At 35.2% G+C, this 26,453-nt stretch overlaps 1 protein-coding gene and 1 pseudogene across 1 annotated transcript in view; one reads left to right on the forward strand and one right to left on the reverse strand.

Moving 5' to 3' along the window:
- Positions 1 to 26,453, forward strand: part of C6H8orf34 (chromosome 6 C8orf34 homolog) — a 393,975-nt gene that overhangs the window by 306,227 nt on the left and 61,295 nt on the right. Inside the window, exons 9-10 of the mRNA XM_077163208.1 lie at positions 5,515 to 5,600; positions 12,618 to 12,694. Coding sequence (XP_077019323.1) covers positions 5,515 to 5,600; positions 12,618 to 12,694 — 163 coding nt within the window. The remainder of the gene's footprint in view (positions 1 to 5,514; positions 5,601 to 12,617; positions 12,695 to 26,453) is intronic.
- Positions 7,928 to 8,871, reverse strand: LOC143685709 (mitochondrial glutathione transporter SLC25A39 pseudogene; annotated as a pseudogene).

The following is a 26,453-nucleotide window of genomic DNA, read 5'->3' on the forward strand; positions in this document are numbered from 1 at the left end:
TTGTACACTTTGGATGATTATATCTCAGTAAAAAAATCATTGAAGCCAAAAAAAAAGAGTGAGTCAGTGGAAGGTGCTTATTAACTCAAAAATTTAGAGAGTGAGTTTACCGATATTTATAACTGAGCACTTCATTTAATCAGGTCTTACTGGTCACTGTAATTAAATCTTATTAATTTATTTTAAGCATAAATACATTTATTATAATTATCAGGCACCACTTGTACCCCACTTAAAATACTCTTTGCCCCACCTCTTATTGGGCAGTCATTTCTTCTGCACATGGCTGCTTCTGGTTGTGACAATCAACTTTTTGTAAGTGCAGCCTTCAACATCTCCCCTCATGCTGGTACCTTTTGCAGTTTACTCCCTGTCCTAAGATGGCCAATGAGAATCACTCAGCACTAATATATGGAAACTTGAAAGTTCAGGGGTATCAATGTTCATGGACCATCTTTGACTAAGTGTTGATGGACAAATGATTTACCCTTTCATTCTTCTGTTGACTCATTTAATAATTCCTCAGAAGTTCTAGTGAGATTGAACAGCAGCTACCTGATAAGGGGCTGAGTCAGTAACACATTCTTATACTGATTTTCCCTCCTTTTATGTTTTACTCCCCTGCTCCTCACTTCTGCCCCTTGGTACAAACTCTCAAATAAGCTACTCACACCTAAGCATCTGTCTCAGGCTCTATATTTAACTGAACAAGGCTAAGTCACTATTTAATCCTAAACATATGCAGGATGATCTTTACCTCTCTCAAAGGAGTATAATTATAACATTATACTATAGTTCTGTGGGAAAGTCCCTGTACATTGGCTGGGTCCCATTTATCTTCCCTTATCTCCAAGGTGAGATAATCACTAAAAAATATTTTAAAGTCTCCTATAGAGCTTATAAAGTACTAATCTAGATAAAAGCTAAGCATTACACACAGAAATATTAAAAGCAGAATTCTTACTTTCAGAATGCCTGAAGTTTGTTGACAAATACAAATACCTAAACAAACAATGAAAAATAGTAAAATAAGGGCTATGGTAAAGATTTACATAGGTGCTAAGATTTCTGAAAGCTTCAAAAGAAGGAAATCTAGAATAAGGAAGTAGGAATAAGCCAGACACTAAAAGGGGGAAAGTAAATCCTGTAAGATGGTTGGATATAGAGGCTTAATAACAAAATATATGCAAAAAATGAATGCAGTTTTGAACTTCTGAAGCATAAAAATCCATGATGCAATATCCAAAAAGATGAGTGTTTGCAGAAGCAGGTAGGGTTGTGCAATAGAGAGACTCAAAGAACTTGCCAGGGAAATAGTAATTCACCTTGAAGGTGAAAGAAAACCAATAAAAATAGTAGTTCTTGAATTCTTTTGGGTAAAGTATCATTTTGAGAATCTGGCAGAAGTTATGCTCTCCAAATAAGAGCACATCTACAAATTTTTTCATTTCATTAATTTTTCTGTGAATCTCTTACAGCCTTTCCAAGCTGTATATTTAAGACCTGTTGAACCAAAATATTTCAAGCATGAAAGTAATACACTAGGCTTGTGTTAAGAACATTTCAGTACTCATGTCAAAAATGAATTTTGGGAGGACAAAACTCTAAATGTGGATATCAGTAAGAACACAATATAAAAATCCAGGCAAATTAAGTTAAGCAATAAAACTATAATAGTAGTATAAAGAAGAAATAATGGATTTAAAAAATATCTTCAGGAACTATAATCAACAAGATTGATATTGATTATCCATGGATAATGAGGGGTTAGTTGATGATGAAGATGAGTTTGCTTTTGGACATTGGCCATTGGGGTCCTTATGGTACATTCAAGTAAAATATTCTGCAAGAATTTGGGTACAACAATTTTGAGGTCAGAGCTAAAGACAAAGATTTGAAAACTGTCAACCTGTATGTGGTTAAAAACATAGATTGGATGAGATGATTCAGGGAGATTATATACAGTGAGAAAAGAAGGCCTATGGGTAAAACTGAGGAGAACAAATGATATTTTAAAGGCCTACTGAGAAAGAAGAACCTGTACAGGAGACTGTAAGAGGAGACATAGACAGGAGATGGAGGCAGGCAAAGCTCCAAGGCAGAGAAGTGCCACAGAAGACAAGAAAGGATAGTCTCAAGAATAAGCAGATATTCGATATGAAGTACAGCCAAAAGATCAATTAAAGACAAGGTCTGAAAAGTTTATTTTGTGTTTTCCAGTTACAAGATTATGTTGTCATGACATAAGTAGTTTTTTCAGAGTGATAGAGGAAGAAGCCAAATTAAAGTAAGTTTGAAGGGTAAATGAAAACTATGGAAGTAAAGGCATTGAATGAAGAAAATTTAAGAAGTTTGGCTCAGGAAAGAATGAACAAGATATTTTATATTATTCTGGGAAGGATTTTCTTTTTTTAAGAATGAAAGAGAAGCATGCTTATTTATAAGCTCTGGGAAATGACCAGTGGAGATTAACAGAATGAAAGGTGGCTGTGAAATGAGGAAGACAAAGTGTTGGGACCCAAATCACTATCCTGATGGAAAGATTTACTTTAAATAGGAGATAGGTGCTCTTACCCTCTGTGAATTAGAAATTCTGCAGGTGGTAGGTGAGAGAGAGTTGAAGGTCTTTATTCCTGACTATTTAATTTTTCTTGATGCCTTAGAAGAGAGGTGATACTTTTAACAGACCTGGAAAGGCATGGAAGAACGACAGTCAAGCTGCCCAAATTTAAAGTTGTAGACCATGAATTTGTGCTCACACCACTCCTAGAATGTTGTGATTTTCTCCAGTATTATTCAACTGCGGATATATAGGGGAATGATGGAAGATTACAGGATTGGGGTTTTCTTGGGCAAGAAGGATTTAGCTGATAAGAGGTTGTGACCTGGTTTGAGGAGGGAAGGAAGGGAATCCAGGAGAGGCCTGGTTTGAGAACAGAAGGAAGGCAATCCAGGAATCCATACTCTGGGAGAAAATAGAGGGGCAAGAAGCTGGAGGGGTCTATATTTCATTGAAGAGGACATGTTAAGGAGATTGTGAGAGAGCTTGAAGGAGGTGAGTTTGTTGTCAGAAAACAAAGAAAAACTGGAGTTAAAGATTTGTGATGTGGAACAGTTCTGAGTTTTCTGGGTGGACCTGGGGTGGATAGGTGACATGGAAGGGAAGATCCCCCAACTTGAAGAGGTGAAGGATCTTTGAGATGAGGAGATAGATAAACAAGGACATCAAGATTGCTCAGGCAATATTGACACTTGAGGAAGAAAACTTCGAGCCTCAACCGTCTTCTCAGGCACAGAGAAGAATGGTTCTTATGTATTTTAGTGGGTTAACTAAAATGAAGGATCAGATAGCCTTGATTGGGCTGGGGATATAATGTTTTTAGAGGAGAGAAAGATTTTGTTTAGGACAAGGAAGAACAGGAAACATTCTGTTTCATGGCTGAGAATGTAGGGGAGTTTGTTTAATATGGATGTGGGGTTTTAGAAAGCAAAAGAAAAGGTTTGGGTGTAGAAGTAGGAGTGAAACTCGAGGTACAAAAGAGGAAAAAATGATTCAACTTTTATTAAGATTGTATTTCCCAGACTTGTCCACACAACTCGTTTGCATACTGCTTATTAACCTCTTACAGAAGGAGTGCTGTGTGGATTACAGTTTGGGAAACATTGGCAAAGCTCTCAAGGATAGCAGGGATGTGAAGTATTCCTCAATGGAATTGGTGCCAAGTCACGGCCAACTCAACCTTAAGGTTTCTGGAGGGCAGTATTTGGACAAAGATGAGCCAGCCTCATGACCTCTGAGGCCACCGATTTTTTGGGTTGTTTTTCAAGGCCATTTATCTTTTCAGCTGAACTAAATTGAGAATTCTGTGAAATCAGGGATAGTCATAATTTCTTTGCATTTCTACAACATTTGGCTTATTATTTAGCATATTAATAAATGCCAAATAAATATTTCATTTTGCTGAAGCATGCAATAAGCAAAAAAGATTATGACATAATTATTTTTTTCTTGTTTTACCTTTGTTGGAGATTTATTTTCTATTAAGGTTCTTAATCAAATATTACATTCCCAAGTGTGTTAGAGATAATTATGGATTTTTAATAATTTTTACTTATACTTTTTAATACTTTATGTCTCTACAAAATTGGCCTTTTTGATAATTTTGACAGAACAGTCTAGACAAAGAGAACTCAAAAGACAATACTCGATATTGCTGGATGTTTAAATAGCTCTCCTACTTGTTAGAAGTAAATAAAATAAAGAAATATTAGGGAAGATTTGAGAATGATGTGGCTAATTCGTTCCTTTAAAAGTGATGTCATTTTTCAAAGTAAAATTTTAAAATAATCATTAAAAAGTATTAAACAATACCTATCTGACCAAAAAATGTTACGACTCTCAGGAAATTATCCTTGAGAATTCTTTAATTAGTTCATACAATACCGTAAATATGATTTCATGTATGGAAGGTAATATATAAGTATAAATGCATAACATATTTAGAGATGTGCAGAATTTACTACTATAAGAATAAAGAGACACATATATTCTTGAATTTATAAACATCAGCTGCAACTTACTATGTGATACCATTATACCATAAGCAAAGATAGGCAATAACTAGAAATTGTAACATTTGAGCCTGCTACAGTGATGAATTGTATTTGAATATGTATGTTTTTAATGTTAATGCTATTTGCTACACATTTATTAAAACTCTCTTATGAGGGCAATTGCCCTCAACTAAGTACAAGAGAAGAAGTGACATTAGTAGAAACTTGCATCTCTAGATTGTTTAATACATATATTATCCTCCAGTGTTAGCAGAGCTATCATTTATTCTGTTGTTTTTAGGACAGATTTCATAACATTTACTGCTAAGTTCTACCTTTTCCTGCGGTGTGGTTTCAGAGAGTAATATAAATCCAAACTCCTTGAATTGGATATTGCTATTCCACATTTGCCACAGCAGTGATGAGGACATGGAGACTTAGAAATATATTGTAGCAAAATTGCCTGCACTAAGCAGTCCCAGTTTCTATGTTGAGACTTATCTTGACTCTCAGGCCCTTATTCTCAGATTGGTTGAGTAGTAACCACGATTTTGAGAATTATGTTTGATAAATCTCTGTGTAATCATGAAAATCCTCTCAGTGCCTCCTGGACTCGAACTTTAAGTGAGCACACTGTGTAGAACATTACTTTCTTTTTGCCCTGTTCCCCTTTTCAATGGAAACATTTACTTATGATCCTTCATCTGGTCAGGCTAAAAAGAAAAACAGATGCTTTCTAGACCAGTCTTCCCAAAGTATACATGAAGAAAGAGAATAGTTTTTCTCAAAAGATCAAAAAGAAAAACACTATTTTTAAATGGCTTTAGTAAACTTTTACCTTGAAGAAGCATGTCTAAGTATGGAGTCTAGAAGTTCACAGTCATGTCTCCTATCGTATATAGTTTATAATTTATAAACAAGTATTGTTAGAGATTTCAATGACCATTTTTAATTATTTAGGCTTCAAGGAGACAACCTGGCTGAAAGGACGGAAGAAACGCCACAAATACTTCATTCTCCAGATGAAATAATCCCAGATTCTTTGGGTAAGCTTTAAATCCAACAATATTCTTAGTCATTTTGGTGGCAGTTGTCCACACCAGCACCCTGGTCAAGCTGAGTCAGGAGGTTAAGGGCAGAGAGAGGAAAGGAAGCAGGAAGAGTGGTTGGTGAGGGCCAGCGTCTTAATGTGTGTGCCTGCTGAAGGTACAAACAGGTCGACTTTATGTTGAAAATTCCCAATACAATGTTGCTAATTCCAACTTGTTTTTTAAATTCTGTATGGCCTGCTGGCTCTCCTGACAATGGAACTCATTGTGTGCCCCTTGAAACCTGCTGGGCCCCTTGAACCCTCTGCGCCCCTCTTCTCATTCATTCATCATAGAATCCATATAGTCTTCGTGGGCAGAAATCTCAATATCACACTTGATTTTCCTCCCTCTCTCTTATCCCTTTATTAGATTGGTCTCTGAATTCTGCCAATGTCCCTTCAGAATTTCCTCTCTAATCCAGCCTCCTCTTCGTCCTCCCTGCCACTGCCTCATTCTAGACTCTTCTCTTTCTTTGTCTAGTTTAGCAGCCTCCTAGAAAGCCTCCTCCTGCACTGTTGTACCCCTCTTCTGTTCACTGTCTTTCTAAAAATAAAGCTGCTCATTTCACCCCCATTTTCTAGAGAACAAAACTCAAAGTTCTTAACTTAGCCTACAGAGTTCACGCCAGAGCACTCCAAAGCGTTTCCTGAATAAATAAATGATTAATGGCACTAAGATGACACTAAAACACATAACCTGTCCTCCAGTCAGTGTTCTTGAAAGATGCAGTCAGCATCCAAAAGGGATAATTAGAAGAGAAATTATAGGAAAATAGTTTCCTTAATTCTGAATAGAGGACATCTTAAACAAGATGCAAACATTCCTAACTGTACAAATTAATTGAATAGTTCAACTATAGAAAATAATCAAAAGATAGCAGAAAAAAAGTGAATAGACAAGTCACTAAAAGGGACATTATTTTTGTGATTGATGTCACCAATCAAAAATTCATATTTAGAATATATAAAGATCTTCAAAAACTTAATCAAAAAAAGGTCGACAAACCAATAGAAAAACTGGCAAAAGATATGAATAAATCTGTCATAGAGAGGAAAAACAAATGACCAAAGAGCATATGAAAAATGATTAATTATCAGGAAAAGCAAAACCACTATTCGAGGCTGTTTTATAATCATTTGTTTGGCCATAATTATTGTTTGGCCATAATTAAGAAAGTTGACAAAACCAAGTGCTAGTGAAGACACAGATTAAAGGGAATCACTTGCTACTACTGGGGTGCAAACAATTTTGGAAAACAATTTCCCATTTTTTAAAAATGTTGAACAGTTCTAGGTAAATATCTCATGTACAAGGAAATGTGAAAAACTGTGTTTACATCAGCATCATTAGTATTTGAAAAACTACTTATGTTTGTAGGCAGGAAAATGAATATATTGCACTATTATTACATTGTAGGGGAACTGAATTAATTTTAACTACACACATAGATGGATGTAGTGTTCCATTAAATGTTTGACTGGTTCTTTGAAAATGAAAGCCCTGATTTGTAAGGATTAATGATTTCCATGGTGTAAATACTCCCATCATGGCTGATTTCGAGCTATTGACCTGACATCACTCACTCAGAGGTGAGAAAAAGTGACAGCTCAGCCAGTCTGGTATGAGCACATTCCAGCTCACCACTGAATGAAATTTACAAACATAATTGTGATGGAATAAATGAAAGGCTCAGAATGCCTATCTTATAAAGCTCAAAAACAAGCAAATCTAACCAATATGTTCTTCAGGAAACATATGTAAGTGATAAAACCATATTTAAAGAAGGAAATGATAGACCCAAAGTGCTGGTTATATTCAGGAGGCAGGGAAAGTGAGGGGATGGACCACAGGTATATGATGATTATTGGAAATGCTCTAATTCTTAAATTAGAAGGTAGGTTTGGGGCACTTATTTTATTATTGTGTTATTTTTTTGATGTTTATCATCTTTAGATTTAAGGAATTAACAGGGGTGGTGGGGGGTACGTGACAGAAATAGGCTCAGGATTTGGGGTTCATGGAGCAGGCCCAGCTCCAATAAACACAGAGGTAAACAAAGGCAGGGGAATTCACAGATTAGTCTTGAATTCCTGGGTGGGAAAGTGATAAAATCCTTGGGAATGGGGAGCAGCAGGAAGAAAGGAAGACCAGAGAGGGGCCAGAAGGACAGCAGCCCCTACCCCTGGGGCTCATGGTTGGAGGGGAAGGGAACATGGCCTCTCCCCTCAGTGCTGAGGAAATGACACTGACCCCTCGTCCCACCCTCAGAAGAGATGGGGTCCCTATCCCTTGCCACTTCGGGAGCCCCGAGGATGCTTCTGGTTGAGCCTCTGGAAGAAACTTTTGCTGAACTAATAAGTGCTGATACTGATGGCACATGAGGGGGTGGCCTTGATTGTCCTTGGAAGAAAGCCTGCCCCGGTCCCCTGGTACCCGACTCAGCCCAGATCCTCCTCCGCAGCAGCCAGGTGGAGTCGACACGTGGGAGTGTCACCTGCATGGCTTCCACTGCTCCCAGTGCGACCTGGCATTGGGTCTTCAGAACATAGTTGAACTAGTGCAGGGCTGAAAAGGGTACATCTCTCTAGGGAGTGGGACCCTAGCCCAGCCCAGCCACAGGGAGCGTCAGCTGCCCTGAGCCATTGCAGCCCAGAAACAGCTGCCCAGTTCACCGAATGACACATGCTGAGTTTGTCCGCACCAATTGCAGGGGGCTCATCATAGTCATAGTGCCAGGTGGGCCAGTGCACCAGCCACCATAGGTGCATGGAGATTAGAAGTCAGGGCTCGGCCACACAGGAAGGCCTTGAGTTGGTCGTATGTAGTGAAGTAGATGGCAGTGGCTGGCACAGTCATCACTAAGGTGGTGGGAGGTCACTCCACAGGGTCCGGGTGCCCTTGTACCTCACAGTCTTCACAAAGTCATCCATGGTACCAGTGGAGCAGGTGAGGTCCTGAAACCAGGAGGCACAACGGGCACCATTTGGGTACAGTACAGGGGCTCCAGCACACCACTGCAGTACAGGAGGCACTTCCACTTAGCGTAGGAGAGGCTCCAGAGTCTGGAGGGACACATCAGTTCACTGGCCACCAAGGGACACTGAGATTGCAAGCGCACCTTCACCACATCCAGGGGTACGGTGAACAGGGAGGTGAACACAGCCCCAGCACCTAAAGCCACCATTTGTTGAAGGGGGCTAATGCCCCCTTGGTCCTGGTCATTCATCTTGTTTCAATTCTGGCTCTAGGCTGGTGCTTATGCCCCGCTGTACCTGGAGCCAGACGGGACCATCGCGGCTCCGTGGCGGGTGCAGTGTCCATGTGCACCTGCCTGGCACCGACCTTTGTTACTGTGTTTTGTAACAAATATATATTATGTTTTCTTTTTATATGTTAAACATTACCTAATAAACATTGAAAAGTGATGTGGGAACATAAATTTGTGCCAGTGCAGCACATTATGACAAACGTAGTGCTGATGATGTGGCACGATAGACTTGAACACCGTGTAGTGGCTTGAAGCTATGCACCCAAGAAAAGCTTGTTCTTAATCCATTCCTGTGGGTGTGAACCCATTTTAAATAGGACTTTTTGGTGGCATTACTTCATTTAAGGTATGGCCCAACTGAATCAGGTGGGTCTTAATCCTATTACTGGGGGTCTTAAAGGAGAAGGCCACAGAAAGAGAAGCCAAAGTAAGCAGCAAGAGGAAAAGAGGACCAAGTCAACGGACCAAGAAGAGAAAGGAGAAGACATGACCATGTCCACTGCCTTGTGATGGAAAAGCCAAGGACCAAGGATCACCTGCAACCAGCCCTAGAACATCACAGTCTTTAGGGAGAAAGAATCACCTTGCTGATGCCTCAATTTTGGACGTCTCCTAGCCTCATCCATGAGCGAGTGAATTCCCAATGTTTAATAGCACACTACTGGTTTCATTCACTCTGTGTGTGCAGTTAAAATTCATTGTTTCTCTACAGTGTATCAATTGTGCAAAATATTCATTTTCTTATCTACAACCCATTGTTATTGCCAATAATGATAATTGAGCAATGTATCACTAGTGTCACAGAGGCCACAGGTCGGCCATTTGTTGGCAGACACTTAGCTTCTGGAGTGAGCCTGGCCTCTTCTCACTGGTATTCTTGCAATCTGTACTTTTACTTAGGTTTTACTTAGGCCATTCTTCCCTGACTGGTACAGTCTTTCTCTTCCCTCTGGCCATTTGGATCCTCTGTTCTAAGGTCCCTTGCAAATCTCACTTACCTCCAGCCCACACCAATATTCCCCTTTTCTCAGTCCCTAATTATTCTTGAATTGTTTCTTTTGTGTGTGTGTGTGTGTGTGTGTGTGTGTGTTTATTTATCTCAATTAGATTATATGCTCCTTGGGGTTTTCCTCTGTTGCCCATAATGCCCAAAACTAGACACGAGACAGATGCTATTTAACTACGTAACCATTAATTGGTTTAATTCTTTCAATCTACTCCAGTCTGCCAGTCTACAGATACATATCCTTCAGCAGTCACATTTATATAATTACTGAGAATTGCAGAGATTTAAACTACAGGGTAATTAAACAATACATCAGAAATATGTTGTTGATTATACTTACTTACATCCACTGAAAACATGTATTCATTAAGTTTAAGCTCCTTTCCTGAAGTGCTTATATCCCAGAGGGCTCACGTTCAAATATTTGTAGGCCTAATCAGCAAACAACAAAATATGAGATTCTGATTTAGTTATTCTTTTCTACTTAAGTCAATCAGATAACTAGAGTCAATAACTAAATATTAATGGCATTAACCAAAAATGCTAATGTGAATTTTATTTCGATTGTATATCTGTATTGAACTTGACTCAGTGAACAATAAGTATTTCTATGAATTGGTATAATTTTATGCAAAACCTGTTGGATATAAGCTGCAAAGTGAGAAATAATGACAAGAAGAAGTTGGATGAAGGTAAACACTGTGATAACTGCAGATTTCTAGGGTCTGCCAACTCTCCTGATTAGCCACAGAGACTGAGTTTTCTAGTCCAAGTACTGTTGTGAGCTGTCATATTTTGACAGAATTACTTTATCTTTCTGTGCTTCAGTTTCTTCTTTTCTAAAAGGAAGACATTATATAAACTCTCTAATATTCTACAAACTTAGACACTCATTTTGCCCCTTTGTAAGAAAAAAAAAAAACTAACTGGAGGAATTCATCACTTGTATTTTGTAAAGCATGTATATTTATGAAAAGTTGCTTTGGAGTAGACAGAGCAATTTATTTTACATATATGCACCCACCAATTATGATTAGTAAGCAATGAAGTCATAAAACTTAAACAATAAAAATTAATGGAGTGTACCCCTCCAGACATTAAACACAAAGGTTTCATTTTAATGCTCTCTAATACCCTGTTAAGATTGGAGTCCTCTGACTAGATTTGGACTGCTCAGCAGGGCTCATTCAACTTAGTTGTTCTTGACATGATCAGATACGTGATCTCTCAGATATTCTGGCAGCACATCACAGTTGTCCTTCTCCTCTAAGCTGCACAGTTTTGTAGAATAGAAATTCAATCTTGAAAGACTTAAATTATACTTAATTTACATCCTAATTTAAAGGACCTGTCTATCATTGTACTTACAACTGGGTTTTAATAGATAAGCATTCTAATATTTTTTCCAAATAGATTAACTACTTTTGAACTTGAAGTGATTCTCATCATTTATCCTGATTAGCAAATAGAATTTGCTTCTTTTTTAATGTTCGAGTTCTGTTTGGAAGGGTGGTATGTAAAATTTTACAATTTACCTACAACTTGAGAATGTAGATGATTTTTTCATAGCTTTATGGTGGAAAGCAGACCATATTCTAGCACGAAATCTGTATTTATATCTGGAAAAACTGTGTGCCCTGGAAGTTAGTAACTTCTCTTCTTCAATGTAAAATTCTGAATTAGAGAGAGTTCCATGATTCAAACAACTATGATTACAGATTTATGCTAAGCTGTCCCTTGTCTCCCTGGACTCCGATGGGCATTAAGGGTTTGAAGGATTTAATGCTCTGATTTCCTTCCCAGACTAAACATCTTATGCAACAGAAAAATATGTCTTTATATATACATGAAGCTGAAGGAAAATCTTCTTTAGGGATTCATATGACCCTCTCAAATATTAATAAAAATAAGTAGTCAATTTTAAAAGTGTTCAGTGGTTTAAAATACCTTTCTTTTAACTAATTTTTCACTTGAATAGAAGGAGTTTAAACTCAACTAAGGGAAGCTGACTATAACAGTCTCTGATACAGAATATTTTTAGATATTCCATATATTTTCCCTTATTCCAGAATTCCTTATAACCTATAGAAATCTTTGTTGTTATAATTATGAACTCAGCATACACACAGAAAGGGTTGCCATCATTTCATTCATGTCTTTGAAAGTCACTGTTCACACACCTCTCGATTTATTTAGGCTAAGTAATCATGACTTCTTGCTTGATACGTTAAAATGGAAAATCTACCACCATTTAATAAAATGCATCCTTCTCTGAATTCTTCAGAATTTTCCATTCCATTTAAAAGAGAGGACACAAAATAATACTTAAATAGGGTAGTTAAATAAAAGACTTAAATAGGTAAAACAAAGAAAGATTACAGAACAGAAAAGGACATTAAATATGTTTCAACAATTAGCTCAATAATATGCTAAAAAGGATTGTTTTATTTGAATTACTAAGATATTTATAGCTCTCGCACATTCCTGACTTCACCATATCCTTCTAAATTAGATCTATCTCACATTTTCGTAAGTTATCTTTAAGCTAAAACAAAAAATCATTCTATACTTTGTTTTCACTCACATACACTACTTTTTCAAAAACCACTTGAATAACTTCTCGCAATGGGTTTAAATATTAGATAATTAATTAAGCAATTATGTGAATGTAACTTATTCATTCTTCTTATTAAAATAGATTCTTTACCTGGGACCAAAGAAGCACTAATGGAGGAGGGTGAAGAATTTGAGAAATCATCAAAATTAACAGGAACTGTAAGTGTATTCATATTTTTTTCATCTCTAAAACTAGATTTTCCTTATCAATCAATCTAGAAGGAATAGAATACAGCATTCTTTACATTAAAGAGTATTTTTAAATGTGCACATAATATTTCTCCCATAGTCATATGAATGCTGGTTATCAGGAGGTAGTCAGCTTTATTACAGGTACAAAGTAGGATTGTATTAATTTCTTTGCTTTTTGGCAACTGGGAAGAAGGCTCAAATGAGATGGGAAAAACTAAAGGTCTGGCATCGTTAGTTTTTTGTGCAAATGAATATTTAAAGTATTATGAACTGCCATCTTAGACTTCAGTAAATTTAACTATATATGTCTTGATAGAAAAACAAATGTTTTGCATAATCTGGAAGTTCACATGTAATTTAAAAACACTATTTCCAGTTTTGAAGCCCTCGTGATAGTCTTGTTAAACTGTATCTCATCAATAGAGTATGTTGGGAGAAAGCCATTAGGTTTAAATTTTTTTAAATAGAAATCAATGTTAAAACAACAAAACGGGAAATCTCTAAGTAAATTTTAAATATAAAGTTTATAAAAGACACTAATTGCCAAAAACATGACTAATGCAATCTTGGGTTATCCTAAACATGATATTTAGACTAGATTCATATACTGCTGTACTCTTTCATGAGGTCACATTATTTGAAACAGTACTTGAATCATGCTATTTGGTTGAGGGAACCACCCTTTCTGATGGACTTCCCAATGGAATTAATTTTTAAAAAATAATATGTTTTTGCTTATATGTCACCTTCTCATTGAAATTTTCCTAAGCCTATTTAAAACTTCACATTTTCCTATTTAATATTTATCACCATCTACTATACTATATAATTTACTTATTTATTTTGTTTATTGCCTGTGTCCTTCCACTCTAATATAAGGTATCTGAGGGCAGAAATTTGTGTCCATGTTTGAATAAATGAAATTGGTTAGCAATAATTCTTGAAAATATTACATTTTCCTCTATTATGTGTCATCAAATGGTTGAACCTTAAAAATAGAACTCTGTTAGCCATTTGGTCCAGGCTTTCTCTCTCCCTTACCTCAGATTCTGAAAAGTGGCCCCCATCCCTCCAATGCAGGAGTATCCATTTTATAGATGAGAAAACAAAACCTCAGAGAAGCTAAGTAACTAGACCAGGGTCCCAAAGGTAAAAGAACAAGAAGACAGGATTTGAGTACTACTCATTTTCACTTCTACTGAACATCCTTGGTATTCCTTGTTCTTTCTGTTTCTTTTCTTTTGCATAGACAGGTACTGGGAATCAAATCCAGGTCTCCAGCATGGCAGGCGAGAACTCTGCCACTGAGCCACCGTTGCCTGCCCTTTCTGTTTCTTTTAAAAAACAGTTTAGGGCAGGCCACAGTGGCTCAGCAGGCAAGGATGCTTGCCTGCCATGCCAGAGGACCTGGGTTCGATTCCCGGTGCCTGACCATGTAAAATAAATAAATAAATAAAAATTTAAAAAATCAAGAAAATTGACAATCTTCTTAAAAAAAAAAAACAGTTTATTCCTATTTGTTAGATATGTTCTATTCCTCATAACCACTTGTAGCCATTGGTCCTACTCCTTCACCTAGAGTAATAACTAATTCTTCCACTACACCTATCTTCAGATACTAGACATTATTAGCCTGTCTTGTCTGAAACAGGTTTTTCGGCTAAAACGCAAACTGTCCTTTCAACCAATTCTTACATTGTGTAGTTTTCAAAGATTTTAGTACCTTTGATGCTTTCTCTGAACATACTCTTACTTGCCAGAGCTCCTCTAAAGTGTGGGTTATGCCATAACCAAATCCAGCATTCCAAATAATTTTTACACATCGGAGAAGATAATGGGATATGCTTGGTATGAATATTATTATTTTGGAGTATAACCTAGGGCTACATTAACTTTTTCTTTTAAAGTTACTTTGTTCTATTTATAAATTTCAGCATGTATCCATAATCTCCTGATGATGAAGACTTGTCATCATTCAGGTTGTGGTAATCTGTGTCATTTATCACTTTTTGCAAATGTTTGTTTTATCAGCTGCGAATTCCAACAAAGCCCATATTTCTCCCTCGTGTCTAAAAAGATAACATTAGATTATTTTCTAATCACTTTCTGAAGTTAAGATATATACTCCCCATAGTATCTGTCTTACTTAATAATACTAAAAACCAAAAGAATAAAAGAAACTAGCTTTATTTGTTCAAACTTCTGAGTGATTTTGAACTGGCTTGAAGATTTTTACCTTCTTTTCATAGTAATCATGTAGTGCTTTCTCAGAGCAAGAATTTGTCAATTTCAGGTTAATTTTACTTGTTTTCATTTATCATTCATTAGATTTTGAAATCTTGACAATTCTATAGTTCTAATTAACGTCTAATTAATCATTCAAGTCTTTTTGAAATATGTGGGATACAAACAATACATGGATAAATGAATGAATATCAGAACCCTGAACACAGCATTTCTGGACGGTAACTGCTTTTATTATGAAGGGAACATGGAATTGAAATAGATTAATTACATTAGAATGATAATATTTTAGTCAAATTACCTACTGCATTCTTCTGTAATATTTCCTGGGATCATATTTTTGACAAATCAGGAAGAAACTTGTGGCTTTAGCTAGATATTAATAGAGAATTGGAATAAGATAGAGCTTTTTTCTTTATTACTGTAAGAAATCCAAAATACTTCAAAGCAAATTTTGACTCATATCCTGCAAAAATATAAACATACCGCAAATGTTGAAAACCATTTAAAATAGTTTCAACACATGCTGTCTCCATTTGCTAACTTTCCACATTGGTATTGGCTATGAATATGTGGGTAACTGAACTCCTGGAAATTTTTTTTCCCCAGCGGCTTAATCTGTGCTTGAAATATTTTGTGAGTATATTTTGAATATTTAAATGAAGTAAAGGTAACCTTTAGATTTAGATTTTAAGCTCCCCCAAATAAGCAAATTATTCTTATGGAATTTCCCTCTCCCCCTTCTCCTTCTATGTTCTGGAATGCCTCTTAATATATCTAATTCTGTGCAGATTAAAGCTGGATTTGTCAAGTAAATCTGTTTATTAAAAATTAACCAAAACAATTAATCAATAAAAACAATCTTAGTTAGGAGGAAAATACCAAACAGCCAAAATTGATTGTGAACTTTCAACTTCATGAATATAATATGTAAAAATTTTTAGATCAGTGGTCCATAAAGACTTAACAATGATATTTGAATTTCACAATTCCTATGGCTTCCCTAATCACAAGCATTCTATTTTGTTTTGAAAGTATTAAATAAACATATGAGCATAAAAGACAGATGAAAAGATAATTAAGAAAGACATTTGGAGTTTAACAACTTACAGGACTGCTCTCTTTTTCCATTTGTTAATTTATCTATTTTATTCATTTGTAAGAACTGACCAGCTCAACATAAGTTAATGTATGCAAATAAAAGTTCATGTAATTGGTGATCATTTCTTACTTAGAGTGGAAAAACATTTTTAAAAAGATTCTTGTGCGAATAGGTTTCATAAAATGGCCATGGGGTGCTAAAAGCTATATAATATCTTTAGTACATTTTCCTTCTGAAGACTTTAAATTATTTGGTATGATAAAGTAAAACTAAGTAGAATGATAGTAGTAGTAATAATAATATTACATATTTTATAATACTTTTTAATTATTAAGTATTTTCACATATTTAATAGCAATAATCTCTGAATTTCACAGTTCCTATGGCCTACAGCCCTTCTGTGAAGTAAGTCATTTTCTAATTTTTAGGTGAACAAACTGAGTCTCCAGAAGATCTTGTGATTCGTCCTAGGATATATAGATACGGCTGGACTAAAACTCATATTTCTCAGCATTGAAACTTTCTTTTACAGAACTTGTTCAGATCCATACAATTATTTATTTGCAACATTGTATAAGGCACTGAGTCCACTGCTAGATAGCACATGTAAATACAAATGGGATAAAAAAAACTTAGGCCATTAGCAGCAGCCAATAGCAATGCTACAGTTATTCATTAGATTGTCAGTAGTGAAAAAGCAGGCATTTTAGGAATTTGATCATGAGACAGGTAGATTTTTATGACAGGAAGAGATTGGTAAGTTTGAAACATAAGAGAAGAGTCTTGCTTGGGTCCTCCCCAACTGGAGGAGTCTGAGACACCAGGGAAGTATAGAAAGAAGGGGGTCATGAAATTTAGAGGGCACTGAGGAGAGTGAAAAGGACAACAGTACATGTCTCAGAAAAAAACTTCTTGGCAAATTTAATTAGAAAATTTACTTACCTGAATTAGAGATAAACTTTGATTACTTTTAAGCTTACTCAATATTGTACTTTACTGATAGGCAAATAAACAAAACATTCTGTTTATATTGTTCACTCACATGTAATTTGGCTGCGAAAAAGCCTGAAGAACACAAGGATATGCTGGGTTCTGCCTTTTAGTGTCTGATGGGGTTGACACAGTGACAAGTAGGTGACTTTTTTTTTTTCACTCTTCCCTGATTGTCTGACTTGGAATTCCCCTTCTATGTCCCATTTTCCAAGAGCTGTTGGTCATAGTAAATGACTGCCTCTTAAAAAATTATGAATTTGGATCACATGTAAATATGATGCTTTTTTTGTGTTTTTTTTTTTTAAGAGAAAATCTATGAGACAGAGGCTATAGAGAATGGTAGGACATGGGACTGTAATACTCTTTGAATAACAACTTTGGCTATAACATGAAGATGAAGAAATATTTATGTGCATACCTCCAGTACGCATACAACTAATGCACAATTTCAGAAAATTTTTTGACAGGAATGATGTTGTTCCTAAATGAATTTTTTTATGGGAAAGAATAAGGGGAATTGGTTTGATTACTTTCAAATTTTTTATTCAGCTTTTGCAGAGTATGGTTAGCAGAGTTCCAATCTTATTTAGTCCTATCTGAATGCTGATGAACACAGTGGAGTCCTCTTATAATAAATCCCAGATGCTTTTAGGAATTATGTTAAAAGAGAAATGCCACAACATTTAAGGAATGCTGATTATTGAGACTTAAGGAAAGTTTTGCAATCTGTTGAACTCAAACGAAGTTTCAGAACATACAGGCTGCGCAAATGTCCTTTATTACTCTACCCTAAGAAACCTGCACATTATTTTTGGCTCAAATATTGTGTGATCCCTTGTAGTTGCAGTCCTCTTATCCAATTTCTTCCTTCCTAGATCTTTACCTCTCTCTTAAGACAGACAGAGAAAGACCTACACATTTAAAAGAAACAAATTTACAAAATAATCTTTTGGCTTGATAGCAAGCTTAAAAAGAATTGTTTCCCATATAAAATTTATGTGAGGAATAGCTTTTTTATCATGAGTGTTGATTTCTCTGCTTTATATATTGTTTCTTACTAATATTGCTCCTCCCTACACAAAAATTCTGTCCCACCATCCTCCCAACTTAACACTCTAAGTGTTTCCAATAAAGCATCCTTCAAATTCATTTTCATACTCAAGTATATTTTTATGTTAAATAAATTGTTGCACATGTTGGAGAATGTTTATAATTCTGTATAAATTGAATTAAATATTTGGTCAATAGAAGCAATGTTGAAGGAATGTGTTAATGAATAAGTGGCATTTTTTCCTGTATTATGTATCTAAAGTAGAAAAGTAAGCACACAACTAGCATTTATGGGATTAGGATTAAACATATTTCAACTTGTACTCTTGTAAAATGAAAAGGAAAAGAAATGAATGTTCATTATCATCTTACCAATAAAAGGAATAAATTATGGTGAATTTTGTCTCTTGAAAGATAGTGTTGACAAATTACTGGCCTCTAACTGTAGCAACTAATCATCTGCTAAAGCACAGTAATTGATTTCACTCAACCCTAAAGATTTTTAACCATTTCTTTTTCCATCTGGGCTGTAGAATTTTGCTTGGCTTTAGTCACATGGGTCTAGGATGGCAGTCAAACTAAATGCTGTAGTAGGCAAGTGATCTAACCAAATGTTGGAATCTAGGGTTTTCCTTTTGATACTTCAGGTTTGTTAATTTTTAACATATTGAGGAGGAAATATTTGCACCAATCTATGCAAAGTGCATTATTATTTTTACTTCTGTGGGTTTTCAAAATGTACCTTCTAGATATCATAGAGGAGCAAATGGCTAAGATCTTCAAGTATGGTATAATAATTTTGTAACCACTGCTTGTAGCTTTTGTAATTAATTCAATCTCTCTATATAATTTTACTCTTTCTCCTTCAGAAAAAGTATAGTGTTATGTCTTGGGAGAAGATATAGTATGCATTTTATTTTTATGGTAATAGGAAAGAATAGTGGGCTATGCATTGACACAGAACATGTACAATTGATTTCTAGGCAAATATTGTCCAAGAAAATATAGGAATGGATGCTATTACTGTTCGGAGACACCAATTTCTGAAGAGTCCATTCATTTTTATATATTAGATGGGCAAAAAAAAATGTATTTTGACATTTTCAATTTTTTGAAGTTCTTGCTAATTTTTTCTTAAAATGATGTCAAATACTGCAAATTTCATTTGATTGGCACATAAGTAGGTTGAAAAAGAAGAAAAGCAATATGAATAATGACTGTGTAGTGAAATAAAAGCCCTGTGCCTGTGATTATGAACTCTGAAGAGTGTGTGCTAGAACTGTGTGTGTGACGCATATTAAATTAATATCCAATCCTGAAGTGAGATGGAACATCACTAAGATCCCTCACAAATGGGCTTTCCCTCACAAGTTGATCTTCAGCTTTAAGCAAAATAACCACTGAGATTACATAAAATATTTTGATACAAAATGCTTTCCTACAGAAACTTAAAATATGTGTGGGCTTCTTTTTCAGTCTCAAGGACATGACATTAATCTAATCAAGATCATTGATTGCCTTTTATAAAGAAATCATCATATATAAAGTCCGAATCTTAGGAATGTGCTGGCTGAAACTAACTGCAAAAAATTATATAGTCCTGCTATAATGTTGACCTCACATGTATTTTATAAGAGGGTTTGAGGAAAAATTACTTTAGGGCTACATATGAAAAGATGGTAAACTTTGGTTCATGTTGAATGACAATCCCTTTTTAAGAACTCCCTTTTCTCCTTTTCCGTACATCATAGATTTTTAAATGATTTTCAAATGCTAATAAATTATCATTAATTCCTTTAGATTTGCAAAATATTCAAAGCTATGATTTAGGCATAATTTCCTAGTTTCTCTGTTATGGTTTTCTTTATTTCAAATATTATTTATTTTTTGTATTATAAATATAATAGCATTTATTGTAAAAATTTTGAAAAATTCAGTAAAATATATCATTTAAAATCCAAAATGCCATGATCTAAAGGTAGAGTTTAATGTTTTGATGTCTTTTTTCCAGTAATTTTTATATATTTATATTTGTAAATATGTCATATCATTATTTCATGGGTTTGGACTATATTCCGTAAATAACTTAAAATTTTACTTTTCTTTACCATATAATATAATGAGCATGTTCTAACATAAAATTCTCGGTAAACCTAATTTTAACAGCTGCACACTCTTGCAGCATTATTTGTTTTTTGTATCTATCAGACCAAATATCTTTTTACTCATTTAAAAAAAATTAAGACTTTAATTTTAATGTCAAAGCATGATATAGACGTATCATACACTTGAGTTAATATTAGATTTTTTAGGTTGGGTCCTCCCAACTAGTTTGTCCCAGGCCACTGCTGGCCATGATTGGTGAAAGGAGTGCCTGGAACAGCTTTTCCCTCTCTGGGTAACTGGGTGGGGTCTCATTCTAGTGCAGATGTCCTGTTCCAGGCCCCTCTGTATGTTGAACAAACTATTTCTATGTTTGCTTTGATGTGCAAAGGGCTGAGAAACACTAGTTTCGTTTACTCTGGGTATTTCGCGTTTGTAAGTATTGCACTGGAGAACAACTTTGTGCAAATTCATAGTCAGTGTCTCCATTTTTTCCCCTCAGGCTAGATTCTGACAAGGATCAAAGTGTGTATCATATTGTTAAAGCTCTGGATATATACCAGAAAAAGTCTGTTTGACACTTTTACCAGGAATTGCTCCTACTCTTGCCAGAATTAAATATTGTTTTAACATGTTTAAATAAGCAAAAACTTCAAAATATTTGTTGGTTATGTGGATAAATATAAAGTGGAATTTTGGGGGGGGGGGGTCCTTAAAATTTTTCTTTCCTTTGGTTACTACAAAATTTCTTTGGTTACTAATGAACATTTTTTTACAAATATTTATTAGATCCATGTATTTCTTCTTTCCATGAATTGTTCATACTTTGCCATACTTCTTTTAGGATATTGTTTTCATATTCACTTGGTATTCATTATGCATTAAAAATGACTTATTGCATTTCAGATTTGTGGCAAATACCTTTATTAATTTTTATTTTGCCTTTTCATGTTTATGTTAGCTTTTATTATTAAAAAAAAGCCACACTTTTTTGTTTCTGATTTATTTCATATCTTTTATATTTCTCCCTGATATTAAATGTTTACCTAAAATCTCTTTTCAGCTTTCCTTTTAAATTCTTTAGCAAATTTGAGTTTATTTTGATGGTTATTGTGTGGCAAGAATCTAACTTTATATATATTCAGATGAAACTTGTTAGTATTGTTTGTTTTTTATAACCCTTTACTTCCATATTAGTGTCAACTTAAAAAGTCTTAGTATACTATACATAATAATATTGCAGCTAACATTTATTAGACTTAAGTTTTGTTAGATATTTTGTCAAACATCATTTGAATCTTAACTGTTACACGATTTATAGTTGGGGAAACTCAGATTTAGGGAGATGCAGTAACTTATGTTGAATCCTTAGGATTCTAGTCATTAGTTTCCTCCTGTCTATGGAGGTTGAGAAATGGGTGCTTGTTCTTCAGAGAGCAAATGTTCCAGGCTTTACCCCTTCATCCGCAATATTATCTCACACATAAGGTTTGGGTGTAAGACTTGTTTTGAAATAAGAGTTGTTCTGCTATAAATAAACACTGAAAAATGACAGTTCAGTTCAGATTATTCTGAAATTTGAGTATTTACTCTATGTTCTTATAAAAACTAACACTAACACATAGCTCTGTGTACCTTTTGTAACATGTCAATGCTTTGTCTTTTACATTACAGATTTTTAGGCTCAATGATTTAGAGAATAATATACGCTCTTTCTTTACAAAGAAATCCATAACAAAGCTTCTGAATGCCTTGTTAAGGCCCTAGAAAATCATGTTTCATTTTGTCAAGTATAACAATCAAACACATTCAATTATATTAAACAAAAAGGTCATTGAATATTTTCAAAATTGATATAATTAGATATAGGATGCCAGAGTTATAATTTCTTGTTCTTTGAATTATTTGCAAGTATGTTTCATAAACTTATTCCTTATAGATTTAATTAAATATTTACCTGCCTCTTGTAGCCTGCAACTTGAGAAACAGGTGTGGAAAAAAAAAGACCATAAATGCTTAAGTCATGAATAAAGGAGACTTGTCAAAAATTCATGAGGAAGTTTTTTTTATTTGGGGGGACTGATCCTAGCCAGTCCTATCACTTTCCCTTTTAATGAACATTAAGTTTAACCATATTACTATGTAACTATATAATTGTATTAACCATATAAATCCAAATTTGCAAAACATCAAATGTCTGCTTTTTCCTTCTTTTGTGAGACTGCTTAATCATTTATATTCTGTGCTGGGAAGCTGATATACTGCTAAATGGGGTTAGTTCATGATCTTAGATTAAATAGCACCCCTGTAACATGTAGAAAAATCTCCTTGTCCCACTAGTGACTGGTTTCCTGCTAGACAACAGAAGACTGATGTTCTCCATTTCTTAGACTAGCAACTTTTTTATACAGTTGTTGACATAAAAGCAAAGCAAAGAAAATAAATCATCTTTTGTATATTGGAGCTTCAAACATTACATATTCATTTTATCTGTGGTTTTTTAGGTCTTTGCTCAGCCATGATGTGCAAATGTCAAACAAATAGTCAACTTTTGATGTATTTTCACACAGTCAGTAAAATAGAATGTAACAAAGCAGACTTTGTCTACACATCTCTGTGGCTGGATTTCCAAAACCAATGACTAACATTTATATGTGAATTTCAGTTTATTAAGCACCTCTGTATTATTTCAGTTTATAAAACATTTTTGTACCTAGAAACGAACATTGTTCTTATTCCCATTTTAAAGATGTGGAAAGAAACAGAGAGATTAAGTTGCCCCAATTCACACAGAACTAGAATTCCTTGAGGCTTATTCTGAATGCCCTTCAGAATTTTAACAAATAGATGGCAGTGTAGCTTGCAAAATCCTCTACCAAATTATTTTACCCATGTTTGATATAAGTCCAGAAATAGTTATGATATATATACTTTTATTATTGACATTAGAATGATTTTATCAATAAAGTAATGAAATGGAAAACAATTTGTGTCCTAATAAATAATATTTATATCAAGATATTCAGTACCCAGTAGAGTGCCAGGAAGAAGGGGTGTTCTATAAATGTTTATTGGATTAAACTGAAAGAGAGGGAAACAAAACACCTTGAAAATATTTAACTGTCCTTTCTTTCACTGTTCACTTTTTAAAACGGCTGTTATTCTAAATAGAATATAACAATGTGCTTCTAACATAACACTGCAATTCTTTTAACTGCACTTAAAACTGCAGTTTCTCTATCTTAGGTGCCTCCTGGTTTGCTGGAGTCTGTTTCTTAGATGGGGGATTATAGGACTGAGCTTTATATGGCTCTGAATAATTTCCATTTTGTGGCCTTTAATCTCCTTAGAAATTTCGCTTTGTATCTAATTAAGAATCGCTCCTAAGCAGATGTTTGAGTATGATGTGATATTATTTCATTGTAGCTATTATGTCAATAGAATTATAAGGAATGAGTTTTAGTTTTATTCAGCTGGTAGTGGAAACTACAAGATGCAGACCTCCAAGACAGACACAAATTGATGTCCTTTTTTCTAAATCAGGTTTTAGAGAGCAGACCCTAAGGCAATATGCCCTTAAAACTGTCTTATTTTGAACTCTTGCTTCATAGAAAAGAAAATGCCCAATATCTTCAACCTCTTCTATCTCTGCCTCCTTTTTCTGACCTTCATGGAAACCTAATAATTTCCCAGGCATTCCTTTTCATTTATCCTCTTATGCAAATGCTCATCATTCTCTCATACCACAGTCACTGGACATAGTATTGTGTTTATCCTAGCTTTCTATTGCAACTTCATGACTGTTCATTTTCTCTCAAATATTTTTTTTATTTCTTTGCGTTATACATTTAATTAACTCTCAAATAAAAATTCTTCCCCTGTGGTTCATGTTATCTTTTATGATGTCAATTTTACCACTCATACTCCTCAGTCCTTGAGGACTTTGAAACTTGACATACCAATCTACCCAGCATTCTATCGTCAACATTTCTCTACATTTCTGTTTTCCACAGTCTCAATCCAACATCTGACACCTACGGCCACACTCTGGCCCTCGTCATAACCTAGTTTTGGCCTAACTCTGAATACAAACTCTAGTGTATCAGTCTTGAAAGATAAATACCCTCTCTTTAGCTTTCTCACTTCCTTAGTCCCAGTACTCCTCCTTTGACTTCCCTTAGAACCTCAGGCCCTAAGCTATTGTCTCTTATCACTACCTTTCCCAGCCTAGACCTCAAAGATGTATCACATCAGTCCCTCGAGCATTAATCCTTCCTTTGCAGCTAACTTACAGCCTTGGTCCCATCTAAAAACTGCTCACACTATATACTTCTATACATAGGCTGATAAACACTACAGGAAGAAATCATACACTTATGGAGGTTATTGCAATTCAACATTAATATCCTCTAATTTTGTTTCTCATTTAACCTTGGCAATCCTTTTATTTGCCCTTAAACAGCTCCCTTATCTCCTTCTCCACACCAGGTATTTCAAGCCTGGTTCTAGCCTCTTATTTCTCAAAACAAAATAAACAAACAAAACTCGGTTCCATCACATGTGAAGTCTTTTAACCCCTGGTGTGGTAGTTAGATTCAGGTGTCAATTTGGCCAGGTGAAAGTACCTAGTTCTGTTGCTGTGGACATGAGCCAATGGTATGTGAACCTCATCTGTTGCTCATTATATCTGCAGTCGGCTAAGAGGCGTGTCTGCTGTAATGAATGATGTTTGATTTAATTGACTGGTGCTTAGATGAGAGAGCACAACGTAGCACAGCCCAAGCAGCTCAGCATACCTCATCTCAGCACTCACAGCTCAGCCCAGGCCTTTGGAGATACAGAAAGGAATCACCCCGGGGAAAGTTGTTGGAACCCAGAGGCCTGGAGAGAAGGCCAGCAGAGATCACCCTGTGCCTTCCCATGTATGAAAAGAACCTCAGTTGAAAGTTAGTTGCCTTTCCTCTGAAGAACTATACATCAACTAAATAAACCCCCTTTTATTGAAAGCCAATCTGTCTCTGGTGTGTTGCATTCCAGCAGCTAGCAAACTGGAAGACCTGGTAAGACTATACTCATCTTTATGAGCAGTATGTTTCCATTATTTTTCATCCAGTCTAAGAGGTTTGAATTGTCCTGTTTCAGGATTCCTCTTGATAAAATTCTTTCATTTCCTTTTTTTTTCTAAAAGTGTACTCTTTTCTCTTTTTTTCTGCTTTAAATCCTCTCTTCCTCCTGCAGGCTATGAACATTCTCAAGTATCTCCCAATAGCTAGCAAATATATGAGTTATTTCATGCTCTACTGTTAGCTACCATTGCCCGGTCCTTCTGCTGCCCTTTATACCCAAATTTTGGAAATTTTTAATTTAATAATTCTTCAATCCACTGAAATTATCAAAATTGATTTCACCATACACAAATCCAATGAACTCCTACTAGCCTTCATTTTATTTAATCAGTGTAGTGGGTGCTACCAGTTTTTTCATCCTCAAATTCCTTCTTCTTTTATATTCTGAGACATCATCCTCTTCTGATTATCTACCTCTTTGACCATTCTTTTCATCCCTTTGCTAGATCTTTTCCTCTTTCCATTACATTTTAGGATTTATCTCTTAAATACTGCAACTCTGTCTGAGTGATTTCATTCATATGGATAACCTCTATTGACTGTTAAGTCAAGCTCTCTTTTCTGGATCTCTCCCTGAGTTCAGAATTATATATATACATATATATATAATTCTGAAACAAGCTAAAACACCACCACCACTACAAAGAAGAATAACAATAATAACACTAAAGAACTTATTCACCAGGTGCTCTAGGGGCATTTCAGTCTTAAAATATCAAAGCTGAATCCCCTAAATTCTTCTTGTTTTTACCTTGACTCAGTACTCTCCCTGTCTCTCACCTAAACCATTTTGGAAATAGAATCTACACCCTCAGTCTTATTCTCCATCTATCTATCCCACTCAAAACTAGGAAGGAGATTTTTCTTAAATAAAAATCTGATCATGTTACTGTTTGATAAAATAACATTGAAGCTAATTGTTTTGACATACTTGATCAGTGATCTGGTCCAAACATTTTGTCACCTTGTGTCCCGTCTCACTTACCATCATGATGGATTGCCATCCTTGGAATGATTCAGTCCTACCTACTTACATATTCTCTTCATGAAAAACCCTCATAACCCATTTTTTTACTTCCCAATTCACCGGAAAAACACCAATCTCCTA

The sequence above is a fragment of the Tamandua tetradactyla genome, chromosome 6 (assembly GCF_023851605.1).
Source record: "Tamandua tetradactyla isolate mTamTet1 chromosome 6, mTamTet1.pri, whole genome shotgun sequence".
Classification (NCBI taxonomy): domain Eukaryota; kingdom Metazoa; phylum Chordata; class Mammalia; order Pilosa; family Myrmecophagidae; genus Tamandua; species Tamandua tetradactyla.